Source organism: Protopterus annectens, chromosome 4.part0, assembly GCF_019279795.1.
Source record: "Protopterus annectens isolate FY-2018-M chromosome 4.part0, PAN1.0, whole genome shotgun sequence".
NCBI lineage: Eukaryota > Metazoa > Chordata > Ceratodontiformes > Protopteridae > Protopterus > Protopterus annectens.
The window spans coordinates 1776165495-1776185476 of record NC_056733.1 but is presented as its reverse complement, the minus strand read 5'-3'; the positions used below and the strand labels follow the sequence as shown (position 1 = coordinate 1776185476).

General features: G+C 38.8%; 1 protein-coding gene across 1 annotated transcript in view; it reads right to left on the bottom strand.

The window, feature by feature from the left end:
• The window catches only part of LOC122800019 (15-hydroxyprostaglandin dehydrogenase [NAD(+)]-like), a 344456-nt gene that overhangs the window by 100125 nt on the left and 224349 nt on the right, over positions 1 to 19982 (bottom strand). The window contains exon 7 of the mRNA XM_044069482.1: positions 9864 to 10027. Coding sequence (XP_043925417.1) covers positions 9864 to 10027 — 164 coding nt within the window. The remainder of the gene's footprint in view (positions 1 to 9863; positions 10028 to 19982) is intronic.

Genomic DNA, 19982 nt, shown 5'->3' with positions numbered 1-19982 from the left:
CTAGTCTGGGCTGTTGTTGGTGCAAATGTCTGGCAGGCATTATTTTACATTAGGAAAGTTTGTGGTCTACAGTCTTGTGGGAGGACAGAGTAGCCCCACCCTTCTGAGCTGTGAATTCTTGGTGAAGGCTTATTATGCCTGTCATTCTAAGTGTCTTTGTTCTGGTTTAAGCACTTGGGTTCTAAACCAGTTACTTTACATTAGGAAGGTTTGTGTTCTACACTCATGTGGGAGGACAGGGTAGCCTTCACCTTTCCAAGCTGGCAATTGCTGGTCAAGACTTACTGTGCCTGTTATTCTAAGTGTCTTTATCCTGATCTGTGGTTTGCAGTCTTGTGGCATTACTGTCTAGACAGATTTTTTTTTTAACTACTGGAGTGTCTAGTTTGCTCATAGTTGAGCGTTGCTCATCAAGTTGCTTATCTTATTGACTTGTTCAATTTTTAAGTTTTCCTCACATCTCCCTAAGTAGATCAATGGCCATGGATATGCACTTCCCAACTCTCTCTGTGGCCAGTCTGGATGAGATGGGTACTCTAAGGCAGGTTTACATTGAAAACCTTGAAACTGCATTGGTCAACCAGCATGTAGTCAACTTGCAGTTTTCAAGTCGGCAGAATGTCGAACCAAAATGTCTTGACTATAATACAGTGAATGGGTAGTGTAATTTGAGCATTTGGGTTTGACATTATACAGGGAGATCGTGGTTCAGTGTGGAACAGGAAATTAGCCCATTTCTTCACTGTAATGTGATCTCGGAGTTGGTATATTTAATGTGCAGGGTATGGGGAGGTGTAGCCCCCTTTCAAAATAGTAAAATTAATGTATGACTGGCTGTAGAGTTTAATGGTACGTTAATGTGCATAGCAGGAGGTGAGAGATGTCACCTCCTGCTATGTCGAATATATCAAACCACGGTTGTTGATGTATTCATTTTTGCTTTGGTTTACTTTTCAGTATTCCAGATTCAACATTTTGGGTCAATATTCTGAACAGTTGACCAAAGCAGATTCGAAATGCCAATAGTAAACCTCTAAGGCATTGTAGTTATTGCCTCATGACAACCCACTTATTCTTAATGCAACAGATATTGTATGTGAGAGGTGTAAATGTACTTTAATGCTGGAGGCAAAACTCTCTCATACAACCAAAACTAATCCTGTATAAGCTTGTCAGTGACACTTGCACCACACCTACTGCACAGGGTAAAGACCCTACACATAACACTACTTATGCTGAGGCACTTACAGGTAACCTTCCTAAAACACTAGGACTTTCTGCACAGTACAATCACAGAAAGGGTCCTTAGCTATCACATAAACACTCCATTAAAACACCATCCACATCTACACATAGTAGCACTGTATCCAATGCCTCCACTGCTAATCCCTTAAGGCAAACTACCACACAGCTATACTTCCTGATCATTGGTGATTCTATAGTGAGGTACACTAATATCCCCCTCACCAAACTGAGTAAGAAGAGAGTCACGGTTAGCTGCCTTTCTGGGCTAGGATCCATTAAGTCACACATGCACTCAGGTCATTGAACCACAGGTACCAGTATGACCCTGTCATAGTCCATGTGGGTGTCAATGACCTGAGATATACCTCCCTTGACTATACAAAGTGAGACATGATCAAGCTTACTGATTCTGTGTCAGGCAGGTATGAGCCTAGCACTGAGCAGCATACTACCTTCTCCAAGGATGATGCCACATTACCAACAGAAAATGATTGATTTTAACAATTGACTTAGCTTCTGGTGTCAATCCAGGGGGTAAATATTTGACAGCCTGAGAAGACATGGTTGACATACAGCACTACTTTGCTAGGGATGGTTTGTACTTATCCCCTCTAGGCTTTCTAATATTGGCAAAGACCTTTTCAACCCCTATGGTGCCTTTTTTAGGCAATGCCAAACTGCTAAACCTACTGACTTAACTGAGCCTATGAAGGAATATCTGAAGATGGCACTGCTCAATGATAGAAGTCTTAACAAGAAACTCTACTCCCTGCAAGCCTTCCTCCCCCTGTAGAGTGTAGACATTTGTGTATTAACAGGGACATGATTTAATGTACTGAGAGTACCTCAACAATACAAGGTTATAATGCCTTTTACACCTTTAGACCAGCTACTGCACAGGAGGTAACTAAGGATGGAGGAATGTCAGTTTATATTAAGACTAATCTCACATCCAGACTAGTTAAAGTGTATGACCCACTGGAACTCATACATGTGCAACTCACCATAAACATGGTGCTGTACCACAATCTTGCAAATTACAGGTCCCTCTCCATGTCACAGGAAACCCATACTACCTATATCAACAATGGTAGATCCAGGAATTTGCAGAAGGGGGCGCAGTCTGGAAAGTACACCAGTAGGGAGAGAGAACAGTGGGTGTCAGGGTCTGTTGAAAGATCACCTTAACATGCTCTGACAGCACATGTGAAAAGACAGCAATATACATTCTGTTGTACAACATTGTGTAATGACTTTGGTAGTGGAGGGAGGTAACTCATATCCAGCATACAACAAACTTGCAAACAGCACCAGATGTATACCCAGCTGAGGTTTGGTTATCCATGCAAAGTCACAGACTCCTTCCATAGTGGCATAGTTTGCATATGCATTATGTGAGCCCAGTAAAGACTCCCAGTGAAGGCGATATCACCATAGCAAGTACCATAGTAAAAGCAAGCAATTTTGTAATGATTTCTGTGAAAACAGTGAATCACTTTAAAAAACGCAACTTAAAGTAATACATGTTATGAAAAAAATCCCCCAAACAAATACTCGGCTCCAAATGTAACCACTGTAGCAGATCACAGAGAAATATAATCCAAAATCGACTTCAATGTCATGCAATATCAAATATAAAACAGAAGCACAAACTTTTGGGTGAATCAGTAAAGATTCAATTTAATTTGTGCAAAAAATAACATAAAACACTTTCTTCAGCAGAGCATAAAAATGTCTTCTGACAGTTCAGGGCAAATTGTTTCATCAACAGACAGTCCCCATGCCCACTGCAGTAACTGGACTGACCCTTCCATGGTAAAAAACATAATTATTGCATCAATGTATGTTTTGTTTCATAGAAACACTAATCACAACATGTATTCCTTCTTGCTCCACACAAAAACACTTCAGTCCTGCAAAGTTAGAATTACAACAGCAAACACCAGGAACCAGTCATTTCATCTACAGACAGTCCCCATATCCATTGTCTGTTTTTTTTTTTTTATCTGGTCTGACCCTGTCAGGTTAAAAGATAAAGGAAATAATAGTTGTATTAATGTCTTTTATACACACAGTCATTACAAATTAAATTCCAACTCCATCTTACTCCTCCCAAATACACCTTAGTCCTACAAAATCAGAATTACAAAAACAAAATAGCAAGGCCAATAACTCCATTCACAAACAGCCCCCATAACCACAGCCTACCTAAAGTATCCGGTTTGACCCTGACAAGGATAAAAAATACATGAGTATATTGTTTCTTTCACAGAACAGTAATTGCAACATGTATTCCTACTGCTTAAAACAAATACATATTCAATTTACAAAAGCCAGAATTACAATAGCAATCAACAAGGCCAATCATTTAATTCATAGTCAGTCTCCATATTCATTGCCTACCCAGATTATCTGGTTTGGCTCTGCTAAGATAAAAGATGACTTTATTTTTAGTCATTTGTTGACCCTGCCAGGATAAAAAATAATTACATTCATGTATTTTTTTATGTTACAGGTGCAGTAATAGTGTGCTTTCCAGCTTGTTTCACCCAAATACACATTGGTTCTGCAAAGTTAGAATTAGAACAGCAAACAGTATGGCAAATCATTTCATCCACAGACAGTTCTATACCCATTGCCTGTACACAGTACGTGGCTTCATCCTGACAGGATAAATAAACAAAACAAAAAATGATAGCATTAATGTATTTTGTTGCATAGGTGAATACTACGTTAACTGTCTTTGTGTGCTATTTGAGCTTAGTATTTTTTCCAAAGGTGAGAATCAAACCTTGTACTTTGTGTCTGTGAGTTAAACACTGTATCCATTATACTAACCCCAACCCCCTGAAAAATAGTATCAATAACATGTATTACAGCTTGCTTTACAAAAATGTGCATTAATCCTACAATGTCATAATTATAGCAAGCAGTAGGGTTAATAATTTCATCTACAGACAGCCCTATACATATTTCTACCTACAGTATCCGGACTCTAACCATGCCAGGTTTAACCTATAAAAAAATAAATAAAATAATAGTTATATTAACGTATTTTTTCATACAAACAGTAATCACAGCTTGTATTTCATCTTGCTTTATCCAAAATAACACATTTTTCCTGTAAAGACAGAATTTCAACAACAAACAGCAGGGTCAGATATCATCCCACAAGCAGCCCCATACCCTCTGCCTACCTGATGCATCTGGACTGAACTGACTCTACCAGGATAAAAATAAATAATAATGTCTATGTTGCACAGAAAGAGTAGCTACAGCTTGTATTATAGCTTACTTTAATGAACTACACATTAATCCTATAAAGCCAACAATATAATAGCACAGCAGGAAAAATCATTTCATCTACAAACACCCCTGGAACAATTGCTACACATAGTATCTAGTTTGCCTCTACCAGAATTAAAAAAAATATATACTTATCTGCTACTATCCAGAGAAATTCCTGGATCAAGTTTTTCTTAACAAGATAATTGCTTCTTCATCATATGTATGCTCCACTTTGCTATGAAAATAATTGTCTCTAGGAACTCTAGCAGACAACTATTCCATAACCTGTTATGTATGTTTCTTGACTTTGACTGGAAGGCTGATCAAAGGTTTGGGCTGCACATGTAATAAGGAAGGGGTATTCTGAGGGTAAACTGTTGGGGAAATGTGAAGAAATCTGCCTGTAAATTAACTTGCCAATAGGTGCGACCAAACTGATGAAGCTCTCAATATTTTCACTTCCCATACTTTCAAATGCAGTAGCTCTAGTAATGTCTATCTCACAGTTATTTACAACATGTAAATAACTGCAAGATAGACATCACTAGCAGAAGCTTTATCAGTCAGAATGGAAGACGCAGATGCAATAGTCACTCATTACTTGTAACAAAAACACAAACAAAAAAACTAAATAAATAAATAAAATAAAGTTACATACATATTTTCTGATTTCATCTGAAGCCGTTAACTTTCCCCCATAGGTTGTACTTCAGGTTGACAAAAAGGGGGTGGTGCACATCCCTGCACTAAGGCCTAAGTCCAACACTGCTCAATGTACAAGAGTCCCTCACAGTTCAACCCAATAGGATATTCATGGGGGATCTCAACTACCCCACTATAGATTGAAAATCCTACACCACTTCTAATGCACAAGCCCAGCGATTCCTAAACATTGTTAATACCAACATCCTGGAACAGTTGACCCATTCTCCTACCAGGAGTACAACATCCTTGACCTTGTACTCAGGAACATGGAGGACCAATGTTCCTTACACAATGTAGTATCTTTGCTAATCAGATCTGACGATAAGGCAATATTACTTGAAATAAAAATTAAATCCAGGGATCCAGCAAAACCAAAAAACATTAGGGACTATTCCAAGACAACACCTTGGCTGAAATTCCAAACACCTCCAAACCCAATGAACACCATAGAATGCACTGAGCTATTTACAAAATCTCCGTACTGCCATATTGATAGCTGTATAGAGTTAGCTGTTCCTAGGCATATCAAGAATAAGACAAGTTCAAAAGACAAGCCACCCTGGTGGAATCACGCTATCAATCAGCTATACAACAAAATAAAAAAAAAATCTTGGCCAAGCGTAGGAGGAACAAAGCCATACATACTAAAACCCCCATGACCAATCTAAACAGGCAGCTAAGAGAGTTAATACTTCAAAGGATAAATTTGAAGAAAAAATTGCTTCTCAGGCAAAGGACAACCATAACGTTTTCTACAGCTATGTCCATAACCTCAGAGGAAATACACAATGTGCAGAACTTATTGTAGATGGGATCACCAACACTGAAATGAGGGCCATTGCCAACCTTTTGGCTGAAAGGTTCAGCTCAAGTTAATCCCCCACTTCCCCAGATAGTCCAAAAGAAATAGCACATAACACAATCCCCCAACCATTACTAGAGAACAGGTCATTAATACACTTTCCAAGGGCAAAAACACTGCATTGATGGGTCCCGATAGCATCTCAGGATGTCTAATAAATAGCATGAAACATGGCCTCTCTGGTTCACTTGAATCACTTTTTAACTGGAGCTTTCAAATCACTTTTTGTGCCCAAGGAATGGAAGATGACTACAGTTGTTCCCATGCACAAAGGAGGTCCAATCACTGATTCTGGTAACTACAGGCCCATAAGTTTTACCAGCCTCATTTGTAAGATCATGGAAAAAGTCATCATGGATATGATAAATGAGGCCATAGGTAACCTGCAAACACTGGACCCATCACAGTTCAGCTTTGTTAAAGGAAGGTCATGCCTATTAAATCTTGTGGATTCTTTTGAGAGGGTCACCAAAGCAATGGATGAAGGTAAGACTGTGCACACAGCTTACCACAACTTGGTCAAAGCTTTTGATAGAATATCCCACTCAGGCATTATAGACAAGCTCAATAACTTAGGTATAAACCCTTTTATCATACAGTGGATAGCCATCTGGCTCACTGATAGGACTCAGGAGGCCAAAATAGGTGAGACCACCTCCACCAAGAGGCCAGTCACTAGTAGAGTCCTCATGGCTCGGTATTGGGCCTGCTCCTTTTTGGCATCTATTTCTCTGAAATGGAAGCAAATGCTCAAGGTTTATAGCTGACAGATGATTGCAAGTTGTGGAAGTTATCATCAACTCCCCTGCAGATACTAGCATTCTTCAAGAAGGTCTATCATTGACAAATAAATAGTACCAAAACCATGGTCTTAAATTCAGTGCTATGAAATGCATAATTGTATCCTTTGGGATATCAAATATTCTGGCTAATTACCATGTTGATAATACACCCCTAAGAGTCCACTCAGTGGTCAGAGATCTAGGTAGGCATGCAGACAGTTGACTTACCTTTGACCACCATGTAGCCACAGTAGTGATGAAATCCTTTTATGTTGCAGAACTTAAAAGTAAGTGCATAGCATCTAGGTCCAAAGAGGTAATTATTTCACTGTACTCCACCCTTAGCAGAACAATCATAGTGTACAATGCTCCCTTTGGTATGTACCTGACCAGGCATATGCAGCAATTAGTGTGACCTCAAAGGGTCCTTACAAAAAGAATACAAGGCATAACAAACCTGTCTTATGCAGAGCACCTTAAAGCCCTTTCCCTCTACTCAGTCTCCTAGAGATAGCTGCGGGGTGATCTATGCCTGGCTTACAAGGCATCCACAAACCCCACACTTATGACTCTCTTACATATTTGTAAGTCAAAGAGTACCAGAAATACAAGGTCTAATGATCTAAATTTTGTTTGCAACCTAAACAGAACATGCTGGAGAGACAGATATGTGTCCCAGGGACCGCCCCTCCTATGAAACAGGCTTCCCATCCATGTGAAGCTGAGTTTGACTATTACCCAGTATAAGCACTACCCAGACAAGTGGATGGGGAATAGGAAATTTACACTGGGCCTAGCACCTATATCCCTTATGGACAGAGGTAGCTTATAAATGCCTGGCCCTCAATGTCCTATTTGGATGCAGGACATCATTATTATTTTGGGAAAATTTGGCTAGACTTAGAAAGGCCCCTTGGGTCATTAGCCCAAGAATAGGGTCTATATCATATAATAGAAAACTCATTTCATTGAAGCTTAATTCATTGACACATATTCACTGAAAGCTCACTTCACGGAAAACCCAATTAACTGAAATTAATTTCATTGAAAGGTATATACCGCCTATTCCTGGAGTTAGTATATAGAGTAAGGAGGGTGTGGTTATATGTTGTCTTCTGCAAGAATTTATTCATTACACTTTTAAGTATTTATCTATATGCTTTAAAATATTTACAATATATGGGGGGCTGTGCCCCCCACATCCCCTCTTACTTTATATACCAACTCCAGGATTGCACAACGGTGGGGAAAAGGCCATATGTACCTTTAAACAAAATGAGTTTCAGAGAAATGGGTTTTCAGTGAAGTGAGCTTTCAGTGAATTGGGTTTTCAGTGAAGTGAGCTTTCAGTGAATATGTGTCAATGAATTAAGCTTCAATGAAATGAGTTTTCAATTAAATGATATAGACCCTAAGAATCTATGACTCTATGTAGCTTTGCACCTCCGGAGTACTTTCTATGGCTTTAAACCAAGTCTTGGTCATGGCACAGAAGTCAACATTCTCCAGAGTGAGGATAGCTTGAAGGGTGAGAAGTTTTTTGTTTAGACTCCAAGTATTGACCAGTAACACCTTAAGGCTGCCTGTAGACTTTTTCACTATGTTGGTAGCTTTCTTTTTTTGGCATTGGCTAAAAAAACACTCTAAGGAGTAGATGATTTTTTAGCCAATATCCAAAAGCCTAGGGGAGTCATGTCCAGCCCATCCTTGGCAAAGTAACGTGGCCTTTTGACCATGTCCTCCCATGTTGACAGATTTTGGTTCCTCCTGGAGTGACACCAGAAACTAAGCCAATTACTAAAATAAATCATTTTATGTTCATACTGTGGCATCATCCTTGGTGAAGGTAGAATTCTACTCACTGCCAGGCTCATGCCTATCAGACATACATATTCTGAGAGATCCATTACGTCTCTTTTCATATAGTCCAGTGAGTTATGTCTCAGGCCATTTACAAACACATAGACTTATGACAGAATCATAGTGGTATCTGAGGTGCAGCAGTAACTTGATTTCTTGTTGGTATTGCAGCTCCTGGCTTCAGATAAGCAACTCATATTCCTATTAAATGCTTTGCATGCCATTTCAGACCTGCACTCTTGTAGTTAGGCACTTCATCTAGAAAATATCTCAACTGTTTTGGCTCACATATACTCCCACTTGTATGTTTGTTGTTGTTGTTGCTTGTCTTTTCCCGGTTAGGGGTCGCCACAGCGGAACTCCGGTCCGCTAATGATTGGCAGTCGATTTTTATGGTACCGAGTTGCCACCTGACGCCCAACCTTCAGCAAAGGCATGCCCATTCATGCACATCTTTCAAAGGCCACTCGACCATGGGAAGGACATGCAGACTCCACACAGAAGGCACTCCAGCCGAGAATCGAACAGGAGAACCTCTTGCTGTGAGGCAACAATGCTACCTCTGTCCACCGCGGCTTCTTCCCACTTGTATATTTGTATGTCTGTATAATTCCAATGTTCCTGTCATGATAGGGCATACTAGTGTCCTGTTATGGTGTCATGGTTTACAGATTTATAGATCTGTTGTGAATTACTCATTCCTAGTGTTTGACATAGCCATTTTAATCATTAATATCAAGGGAAAATTAGGTTGGATCCAATAACAGAGTCATTTAGCATGGCATCATAAAACAATCTCAACAAAAACCCACTGTCTTTTAAGCAGACTAAAGAAATAACCCACCATCACAGCAGATAACCCATGTATTGTCAACACTGGTTCTAAGCCTTCTGTCCATCCTGGAATCCACATACATCTAAAAAGTTCTGGGTTAATGTTCTGGAGCAATGCTGACTTAGTCTTTAATGTGCTAATATGTTCTTCACCTTCATCTCCATCAGAATTTCACAGCATCACTTAACTGAGTTTAAAATACACTTTGAATGGAATTAGCAAATAAAATTTACTATTAAAAAAAGTGTTACCTACATAGTATTACAAACAAAATGGTAGTACTTACTTCAAAATTCCAACAGTTTCCATTGTCTTCTGGGCAATGTTAGCTAAATGGGCAAACTGTCCCATATTGTTTTCAGAGGCGATTGTCTTGAGAATGTCAGTGTCTGTGATTGATGGGCAAAGGACATTTACTCGGACACCACAGTTATTAAGCTTTGTAATTTCCTTAAAAAGACATGCAAAATGTAGATTAAGTCAGCATTTTGTTCATGATCAACCTGTTCTATGCATACACCACAAAACAAATATTAAAAAAAACATATTAATGTAGAGGAAACTGTTTTCATGTTGAGCAACTACATTATTTGACTAGGCAACATTTATCTGAAAGAACAGGTGACACAATTTATAAAGTGGAGAACTGTGATTCAGTGTTAAACGAATGATCAAAACAGCTGCTATAAGTAGAAGGCAGATGCCACACTACAGAAAATGGAGGTATACTACATACAGGGAAGAATGTGGCACTGAGTATATCACTCCAAACATGGATGACAGGACTTCAATGTGCACAAGCAAGGCCACTTTTGTGGATGATGGGACAATATTATTTTTATTGTAAATGAGCAAAAAAAAAAACCCATCAGTACCACAGTATAAACAGAAACAGAAAGGGGAACATTGTTCTTCAGTTAAACCTGTTTCAATATTTTCAATACAACAGTGTCTTCTTTAGTAAGTTACAGAGGAAGATACTGTTGTATCTTAACTAGTTTAATTGTTTTTGAAGTTACTACTAAGGAAGATACTGTTGTATCTTAACCAGTTTAACGTTTTTTGAAGTTACTGCTAAGGAAGATACTGTTGTATCTTAACCAGTTTAACGTTTTTTGAAGTTACTGCTAAGGAAGATACTGTTGTATCTTAACCAGTTTAACGTTTTTTGAAGTTACTGCTAAGGAAGATACTGTTGTATCTTAACCAGTTTAACGTTTTTTGAAGTTACTGCTAAGGAAGATACTGTTGTATCTTAACCAGTTTAACGTTTTTTGAAGTTACTGCTAAGGAAGATACTGTTGTATCTTAACCAGTTTAATGTTTTTTGAAGTGACTGCTAAGGAAGATACTGTTGTATCTTAACCAGTTTAACGTTTTTTGAAGTTACTGCTAAGGAAGATACTGTTGTATCTTAACCAGTTTAACGTTTTTTGAAGTTACTGCTAAGGAAGATACTGTTGTATCTTAACCAGTTTAACGTTTTTTGAAGTTACTGCTAAGGAAGATACTGTTGTATCTTAACCAGTTTAACGTTTTTTGAAGTTACTGCTAAGGAAGATACTGTTGTATCTTAACCAGTTTAACAGTTTTTGAAGTTACTGCTAAGGAAGATACTGTTGTATTGAAACTGGTTTAACCGATTCTCGTTTACTGCTGCACTGAAGGATTTAACTGAAGAACAGTGTTCCTCTTTCTGTTTCTGCTTATAGTAGTGTGACATTTTTTTTTGCTCAATTGCAGTGAAGTTTCCAGTTGTACATGCTTTCAGTGGGCTTGTGTTTTCTTGCATTGCATTTTACAATATTATTTTCTATAACTAAATACTGATGTGTTATTTTAAACAACAGTATACTGCATTATTTAGCAAGCATTCAGCAACAACTTATTAATCAATGGGGTGTACTAACCTATAAGTAGGCCATCAGGGCACGTGACAATAAAAATACAGCTTCCTCACTGGGTAAGTAAGCACCTTGCACCTCAATTATGAACACTTATTCTGAAGTCCTTGTACCCTGAATATAACTAAAATGACAGTCTGTACATAGCTATTTCTAACTTCAGTTGCTGTAATTTTAATGTCATTTAGAAATCATCACCAAATATACTCACTTCTTGCACATCTCCTTATGATCATTATGCCTTACTAGATCAGACCATAATTTAGTCACCTTTTCTTTTAAAATTGGAGGCCCTTCTCTGTAAATAGCAATATGTTTAAGGACTTTTCAAACACAAACCTTCTTCAGTTACTTGATGACCTATATAAATTCTCTGTAATCCTCCTCCAAAGGATCCCGTTGCTCAAGTTACTACCTTTGCCGCTGACTTCTACTCCCACTTAAATAGTTGTATTGATAAGGAAGTCTCTCTCAGCACCAAATATAATGAGAAATTTAAGAAAAAACTCTGTGGTGGAATACCTATATAAATAAATTGTATAAAAAGAGAAAGAAACTGCTTAATGCTTATAAGTAATGCTTATAAGAAGTCTCATTCTACCTTCCTTAAGTGCACATTTAAGCAAACTAACAAAGAGCTTAAGGGAACCATTAGGAAGCCCAAAGCAGAGTATAAACTTAAAATAGCCACTAAATCCAAAAATAATTATAAATCTTTATTTAACTATGTCAGGAAGTTAAAAGCTAATATCCAACCATGTTTGAAGCTAGTCCACAATAATGCTATACTCTCTGACCCAAAAGGAAATAGCTAATATGCTAGTTAACAAATTTAGTACAGATTTTACTCCACACATAGTTATAGCTGTTCCACAGGTTTCACAATCCCAGCTACCCTCTTTAATTATCATGGCACAAATTCTTACACCCTCTCAAAACAACTAGAAATATTCATCCATTAGTCCTGATAACTTACCAGATTGTCTGATTATCAGTGCAATATATGGCTGTCTGATTATCAGTGCAATATATGGCCTTTCTGAGCCCTTACATAACCTCTTTATTCTAACCCTCTCTACTGGTTACATTCCTGAATCCTGGAAAACAGCTATGCCATTACACAAGGGTGGCCAAATCACAGACCATGGTAACTACAGACCCATCAGTCTCACCAGCCTCGTATGTAAAGCTATCAAGTGCATTATCACAGACCTCTTTAATATGGACATTGAAAAGCTCTTAACTGTGACCCTCATCAATTTAGCTTTGTCAAAGGAAGGTCCTGCCTCTTTAACCTCATTAATTTCATTGAAAAAGTAGCCAAAGCAGTGGACATTGGTTCTGCAGTGTATACAGCATACTCAGACCTGGCCAAGGCCTTTGACAGTATTCTTCATGCAGTCATTATTGACAGACTTGTAAATCTGAATATATATCTTTGAATTGTGTTGGGAATAGCTGACTGGTTGTCTAACAGAAACCATGTAGCTAGAGTCACAGGTGTCACTTCTAAAAGCAAAAAAAGTTACCAGTTTTGGGCCCTCTCCTATTTGGCATTTATCTTTCAAACCCTCAGACCAGCACTCCTGGCCTATGGTTAACTTAGTTCACCAGTAACTGTGAATTAACTATTATTCAATCTTCAACAGATTTACAATTGCTCCAATGTGAGCTAGATCTTGTCAGCAGCTGGTGCAAAGACAATGGTCTCAAATTAAATGTAACAAAATTTAGCATAGCTAATTTTGGTAATTAAAACAGTTTGATTTACATGTAGGCAATACACCCCCCTCAAATTAGACACTCTTGTAAGGGATCTGGGTCCTCTTGTTGATAACTCATTATTATTTGACCATCATGTCTGCACAGTAGTTCAGAAAGCCTTTTATCTGATCCATCTAATTTCCAAAGGCATCTCCACTAGATCCAATGAAGTTCTAATTCCCCATTTATTCATATCTTATCAGACCTATTATTAAATATAATGCACCTTTGGGCATGTATATGTCTAAAAATATCACATAACTTGAGACACCTCAGAGATTCATAAAGAAAAAGGTCAGTGGCTTCAAAAATCTTAGCTATCACTTGGGACCGTCAGCCCTTCCTGTTTATTCAGTCTCTTACAGACTTCTCCATGGAGATTTGTGCCTAGCCTTTCAAGCCATGAAAGACCCAACCCTATTTGATCTCCTATTCTGTCGCAGAACTAATGGTACTTTTAATACTTGGTTAAAGGAACTAAACCTTCATTATGAGATAAGTAAGACACATCTGCATGATAGAGTCATATCCAATGTATTCCTCAGCTCTGAAACAAACTTCCAGTACATGCAAATGCAAACAGCAGTCTTGTCATCAAGGTAAACCTAGATAATTGGATGGGCAGCCTCAAATTATCGGGCCTATATTAGAAGACTGAAGACACACTCTTTCGAATGCGTCTTGGTCGAACTTAAAAGGCCAAAAACGGAAAATATCAAAGTGGCTGTTAAGCCACTTCGGTACTTTGCCATTTTCAGCACTGTAGTGCGGTCTCGGAGTTGGTATATTTAAGTAGGGGGGTGAAGCCCCCCATTTAATGCAATGTTTGAAATTAATTTTTATTTTTTTATTTTTTGTTGGAATGGCGATTTTTTTCCCTTGGAAAGAAATTGCTGTTCTGACACTTCGACATTGTAAGCTTTTGCTTACATAGGGTCGATCAATCACCATTTGCTTTTTTTAAGCGTTCGGTGATTTAATATAGACCCAAATTATCTGCCTTATCTATCTTCTGCCCTTCTTGTGGCTAGAGGTAACTTCTGAATAGTTTGTTTTTTTTTTTTATATGAACTTACCTGTGAAACTATGAACTCTCTCCTAATTGCATGAGTTGCCCATAGTTGATTCATTGCTTATGGATACACATATGCGTGACTTTGCAGCTCTTGTATGTTATTGTTGAGTCAATTATTCAATCTTGAAGCCTCCTGGAGAAAGAGTAAGACAGGTTTGGCAGCACCTGTGAGTGATCATGCTCAAGATGCAGTGACCTTGTAGTGAGAATAATAAAGTGAGGGGTGCAGGGAGCTGGCTTCCTACACATAATGCTTATTTTTCTGTTTCACTGGTTCATATTTTGACTACTTTTTCTGCTGAGCTTTTGTGATGCAAGCTTAGATTTATTAAGTAGATACAGTAAATCCCAGAAAAATACTTAACTTCTCCAGGTATGTGAAGCAGATAGCAAGCTATAGCTTTAGTCAGTTATTGTGGAGCAATACCGATAAATGTAGATATTTTTTCTAGCTTCACTACATTTTGTTGATTCTGTCTGTCAATGAATCATTTCCATTTTTTCCATGTAGTTGCTCAATTTTAGCATATAACTGTAATGGAACTTTCCTAGGAACATACATTATAAGCAGTGCTGTATGATAAGTATGATTATGATAAAGCCATAGTAAGCAGCTCAGTCCAGTAAACACATATTTATACAAAAACTGGATGGGTTGAGGGAAGGGCCAAGACTAAGGGACAAGACAGGTGTATGGCTGACCGGCAGGACACAGGGATGTAGCGAGATGGGCAATGTCAGGCATTAGGGAAGTGGAGAGATGAGCACCACAGGGGTCTGTCCTGAGTAAAGTGCTCATCAATGTGTTTGTCTCAGACTCTGAGGGCACAAAGAACAAGACCATCTTCAGTGCTGGTGACACAAAGATGGGATTAGAAATGGAGGGTGGGAGGAGGACTCTGTCAAAGGATTTGAAAAGGCTGAACAAATGAACAGAAAAGTGACAGTTGAGGATCAGTGAAGACAGCTACAAGTTACTGTACCTGGGCCAAAACAACACTGGTGTGAAGTAACAGCTGGGAGGAGTAGAACTGAAGGCAGCAAAATAAGAGAAGGATCTGTAGTTGTTAGTCACTCCTGCATTGTACCATTGGGAGCAGAGTGAGAGGGCAAAGGTCACAACAAACAGAATGGAGGAATGCATCCACTGAGGGAAAGATTCAAGAAGAAAAGATGCAATGGTACCACTCTACAAGGCCTTGATCAGCTCTATATCAGAATATCAACATTTTAAAATGTCGAAGCACATTTATTTGACACAAAAATGTTGAACGGCCAAAACACCAATTCCAAATTGGAAGGCCAACAGACAACATGACATAAAAACTAACGTATTTAAGTGGGGAGGGTTTTGTGCCCCCCCCCCACCCTCTGAACTAAATAGTCTAACTCTGAGACCGTACTACAGTTGGGGAAAAGGCATGTGAGACCGTACGGATAATAATAATGATGTTTTGGCTGTCCAACAAACTCAGCATTCGACATTTTTGTGTAGAATAAATGTGCTTCGACATTTTCAAATATCGATAATCTGATATAGACCCACCTTGATCAGATCACACCTTAAGTAATGCATGCAATTTACAGGCCTTATAAAGAAGGGGCATCAGGTTGCTGGAACAAATTCAAATGAACACTACTAGAAAGATCTGTCAGATGGCTTAGAGTGCATATGGCCACAGACTAGAGGAGGCAAAGCTCTTCTCACTAGAAACTAGAAGAAATGAAAGGCATATTGTACTGGAACTCATGATCATACCAAGAAGATCTAAAGGGGTCATTCTGAGCAGGCAGGACAGACAGGGGAGAGAGAGGGTACAAGCAGAAGATTGAGGGGATGAATTTTTCCATTGATCTCCAAATAGACTTTATCACAGAGAAGATTTTGGGATCATAGAATAGATGACCAGGATGAGTGATAGAAAGGAAATCCACATAGTACAGCTGGAAAAGAGGTAAGGAAAAAGGGTAGGGATAGAACGGACCAAGAATGTTTAAACACTTAAAAGGGAAGACCAGACAGACTTATTTTCTCCTTCTACAATAAACCAAATGTAATGTAATATATTGTAAATTTTTGAATTATTAAAAAAAAAAAATCAGCAGATGAACATTTTCCTTAAATATTTTTCATCAGCATTTACACTGTGAATTATTTTCATGTGCCAGGACTTTTACAAGTCAAACACCCAATTATCTATAAATCATTCACAGTATCAACAGGCTGGAAACTCAAGTCAAACACCCAATTATCTATAAATCATTCACAGTATCAACAGGCTAGAAACTCTTTTATTTCCTGTTCGTGTATTTATACATAAGCATCTTGTAACTTAGTTCTGAATCTGAGAAGAAAAACTCAAATGTATCAAGTGAAGCATGTTATTTAAACTAGATACTGGAGCAAAGTATAATATTTGTCAAACATTATTCTGTTCTCACAGTGCACATTCTCACCACTGACTGTGCTCACAAATAACACTTTTTCATAACTATGTAGTCTAGTACATGCAGACTTACTGTAAATCCATTTATTCTTTTTTATATACTTTAGTAAAGTGACTTCTTTTGGGTGGCCGCGGTGGTGCAGCGGTTAGCATTGCCACCTCACAGCAACACATTCTCCAGTTGGACCCTCAGCTGGGGTACCTTCTGTGCGGAGTCTGCATGTTCTTCCTGTGGTTGCATGGGTTTCCTCCTGGTTCTCCCGTTTCCTCCTACATCCCAAAGACATACTGTAGGTGGCTTGGATACTCTAAATTGTTCCTAGGCATGAGTGCGTGCATGTGTGTACCTTCTGTGGAAGAATGGGCACCGGGCTGGCAACTCAACACCGTAAAACTCGAATGCCAATCATGAGCGGACAGGTGATCCACTGTGGCGACCCCTAACCAGGAAAAGCCGAAAGAAGAAGTAAAGTGACTTCTTTTCACACAGTTTCTAAATACCTGTTTAATAGCTGGATATTTATTTTCCAAGATTATAGCCACACCTGCTGCACGAGATTCTGTGTGTCATGTGTCTTGATTCTCATGTCTGTTATTTACGTCATGACACATGTTTATATGTTTCATCTATTCCCATTCACAAGCCAGTCTATGCATGTCAAGCTGTAGTGATTTGTGGACAAACTGATATTTCAAAGCAGAGTCTATCTGTCGGCCATAATCCCCTTGCCAATACCCACACTCATAGGCCTTCTCCTGCTCCGAGGGCTGGGACGAATTTACAGGCATCCCTCTAATTTTCAAGGTTTCCCCCAAAGGGAAATAAGGACATCACTCTGTTTCATAAGTAACATCAGATTATTATAGAGATGTAAGAAGTGTTGAATAGCACATATGTTCCACTGGCACGTCTTCTTTATTCATTGATAGAAATTCAAGTATTTAGTCCAAGCAAATGCTAAACATAAATCTTCATGCAAGAGATTATAAAAGCCAGGGCAAATGGGTTCAGGTTGCTAAGATGCAAGACATTTGCCTGTAGTGCATTTTGTTTGGGAACACATGGCTAGAGAAAACTCAGCTGCAGAGACATATGTCTGTTGCAAATTCACTGGTGGGCACAGAGATGCATGCAATGCCATGCTCATAACTTCAATAACCAAATGCATTGGTGAGAAATAAGGTGCTTGACCTTCAAGACACCTAGAGACAGCAGGCAGTATGGCAGGTGTCAGCAACAGGATGCCCAGTGGACATGTTAGTGGTAGAGAGTACAATGGGCAGTGCCTTTATTAATGGTATGTGTAGAGCATTAACTCCTTGACAGTGTGTAGGGAACATCGCCTTAAACACACACACACACACACACACACACACACACACACACACACACACACACACACACACACACACACACACACACACACACACACACACACACACACACACACACACACACACGCCCTGGAGTAGAAGTGTGACAACAGCATCATGCAGGATTTCCTCCATCTTGTAGCACACTTATACGTGTTGTAGTTACATAAGTATGTACTGTATACTAAACACATTGTATTTTAGTTCCCTATCTCTATGCACTTGTGCTTTTTTGCAGACTGCTGATACATAATTGTTCCTATTAAAATGCTGACTATAGTTATTAATATGATAATAAAGGATTTTTCTTAATTAAAGGTTTTTAATTTATGAAACTAAGCCCATTTTATTAAGCAACAGTTGATCTATTTCCTATTCTCCTATTTTTATGTGAGATGACATTTTTTTTGCAGTAATGTTCCTAACTTTGATAAGTTAGCTTAATTTACTCCTCTGTAACCCACTTTATCTGTAAATTTTGCCTGTGCATATAGTAACCCCATAGGGGATCTTCTTCTAAGTTCTTTTCTTTCTGAAGTTAATACTTATCTGCCTAAATATTTATACAGACATAACAAAATATTTTCAGAATTAAGACAGATTTCTCTGACAAGGTTACAATATACTTAACAGGCTGAGTTATATGAAATGCATATGAGGTAAGGGCATTTAGTGATAGTTCTCCATGAATAAAAATATGGTATTTCTCAGTAAATCTGACAGAGAAGTAGTCAAGGATGAAATTTAGATATACATTTTAAAGTTAACATGTGATAAAGGCAATGTAGGTACAAAACTAAACACCATGACAACATAATGCGGAATTCAAGGAGGTACCATTAAGTGTACACCTCTGTAAAAACATTTTGGTATTCAGCAACCACCAAAACACTGTGCTGCACAGTGCGCTAACATAAAGACATGCTGCACCGCATTGATCTTTCTCTGCGTCCATGCTGAATGCTAATGAGGCAGTCCAGGAGATAGTACCCCCAAACTGCCTCCAAAAAAGCCATCTATATCCAAGAGATTAAAGACATTGTTCAGCTGTGTATGTCAAGACAGCCAACCCCAGTGGGGTGAGGGGAACAACTAGATGCAAGGGATAACTCAATAGTTAAGTGCCATAATGGCATCAACATCAGTATGGGCATCTAGGGGAGGGGGGGACAATAGACACCAGGGATTATTCTAAGTGTCATAGCAGCAACAATTTCAGGACAGACATCAGGGGCTGGGGGGGGACACTAAACCCTAGGGTAACACCTCTAAGTGCCATAATGGTACCAATATCAGTATAGAGATTGGGGATGGAGGAAACACTAGCCAAATGGGCAACTACAAGTGTGCCATAACAGCACTTAAACTATTACTGTGATCAGGTGGGGGACACACTAGCCAACAGAGCAACTACAATTGTGTCATAATAGCACTTAAACTATTATGTTGACCAGCGGGGGTGGGGGGGGGACCACGGGAGGGAAGAAAAGTGAGGAGACCATGGTGTGTGTGTGTGTGTGTGTGTGTGTGTGTGTGTGTGTGTGTGTGTGTGTGTGTGTGTGTGTGTGTGTATACGTTTGTGTTTGAATGTGTACTTGTGTATGTGGGAGAGTGACTTGGAGGAATGCCAATGTTCTACACAAGAAGCAGTTTAATACTGTTGCATGCTTATCGGCAATGGTTTGTTCATTGTAATAGTAACTGCAATTAGACACATGCAGGTAAGCTAATAATGAGTTTCCTCATCAGAGCTAACATGTCTCTGAACTGCAGAATACTGCATCATGGGAGCAGTGCCTTTTTAGAACAAGCTATAAGCTAGTCCCTTTAATGAATTCCCA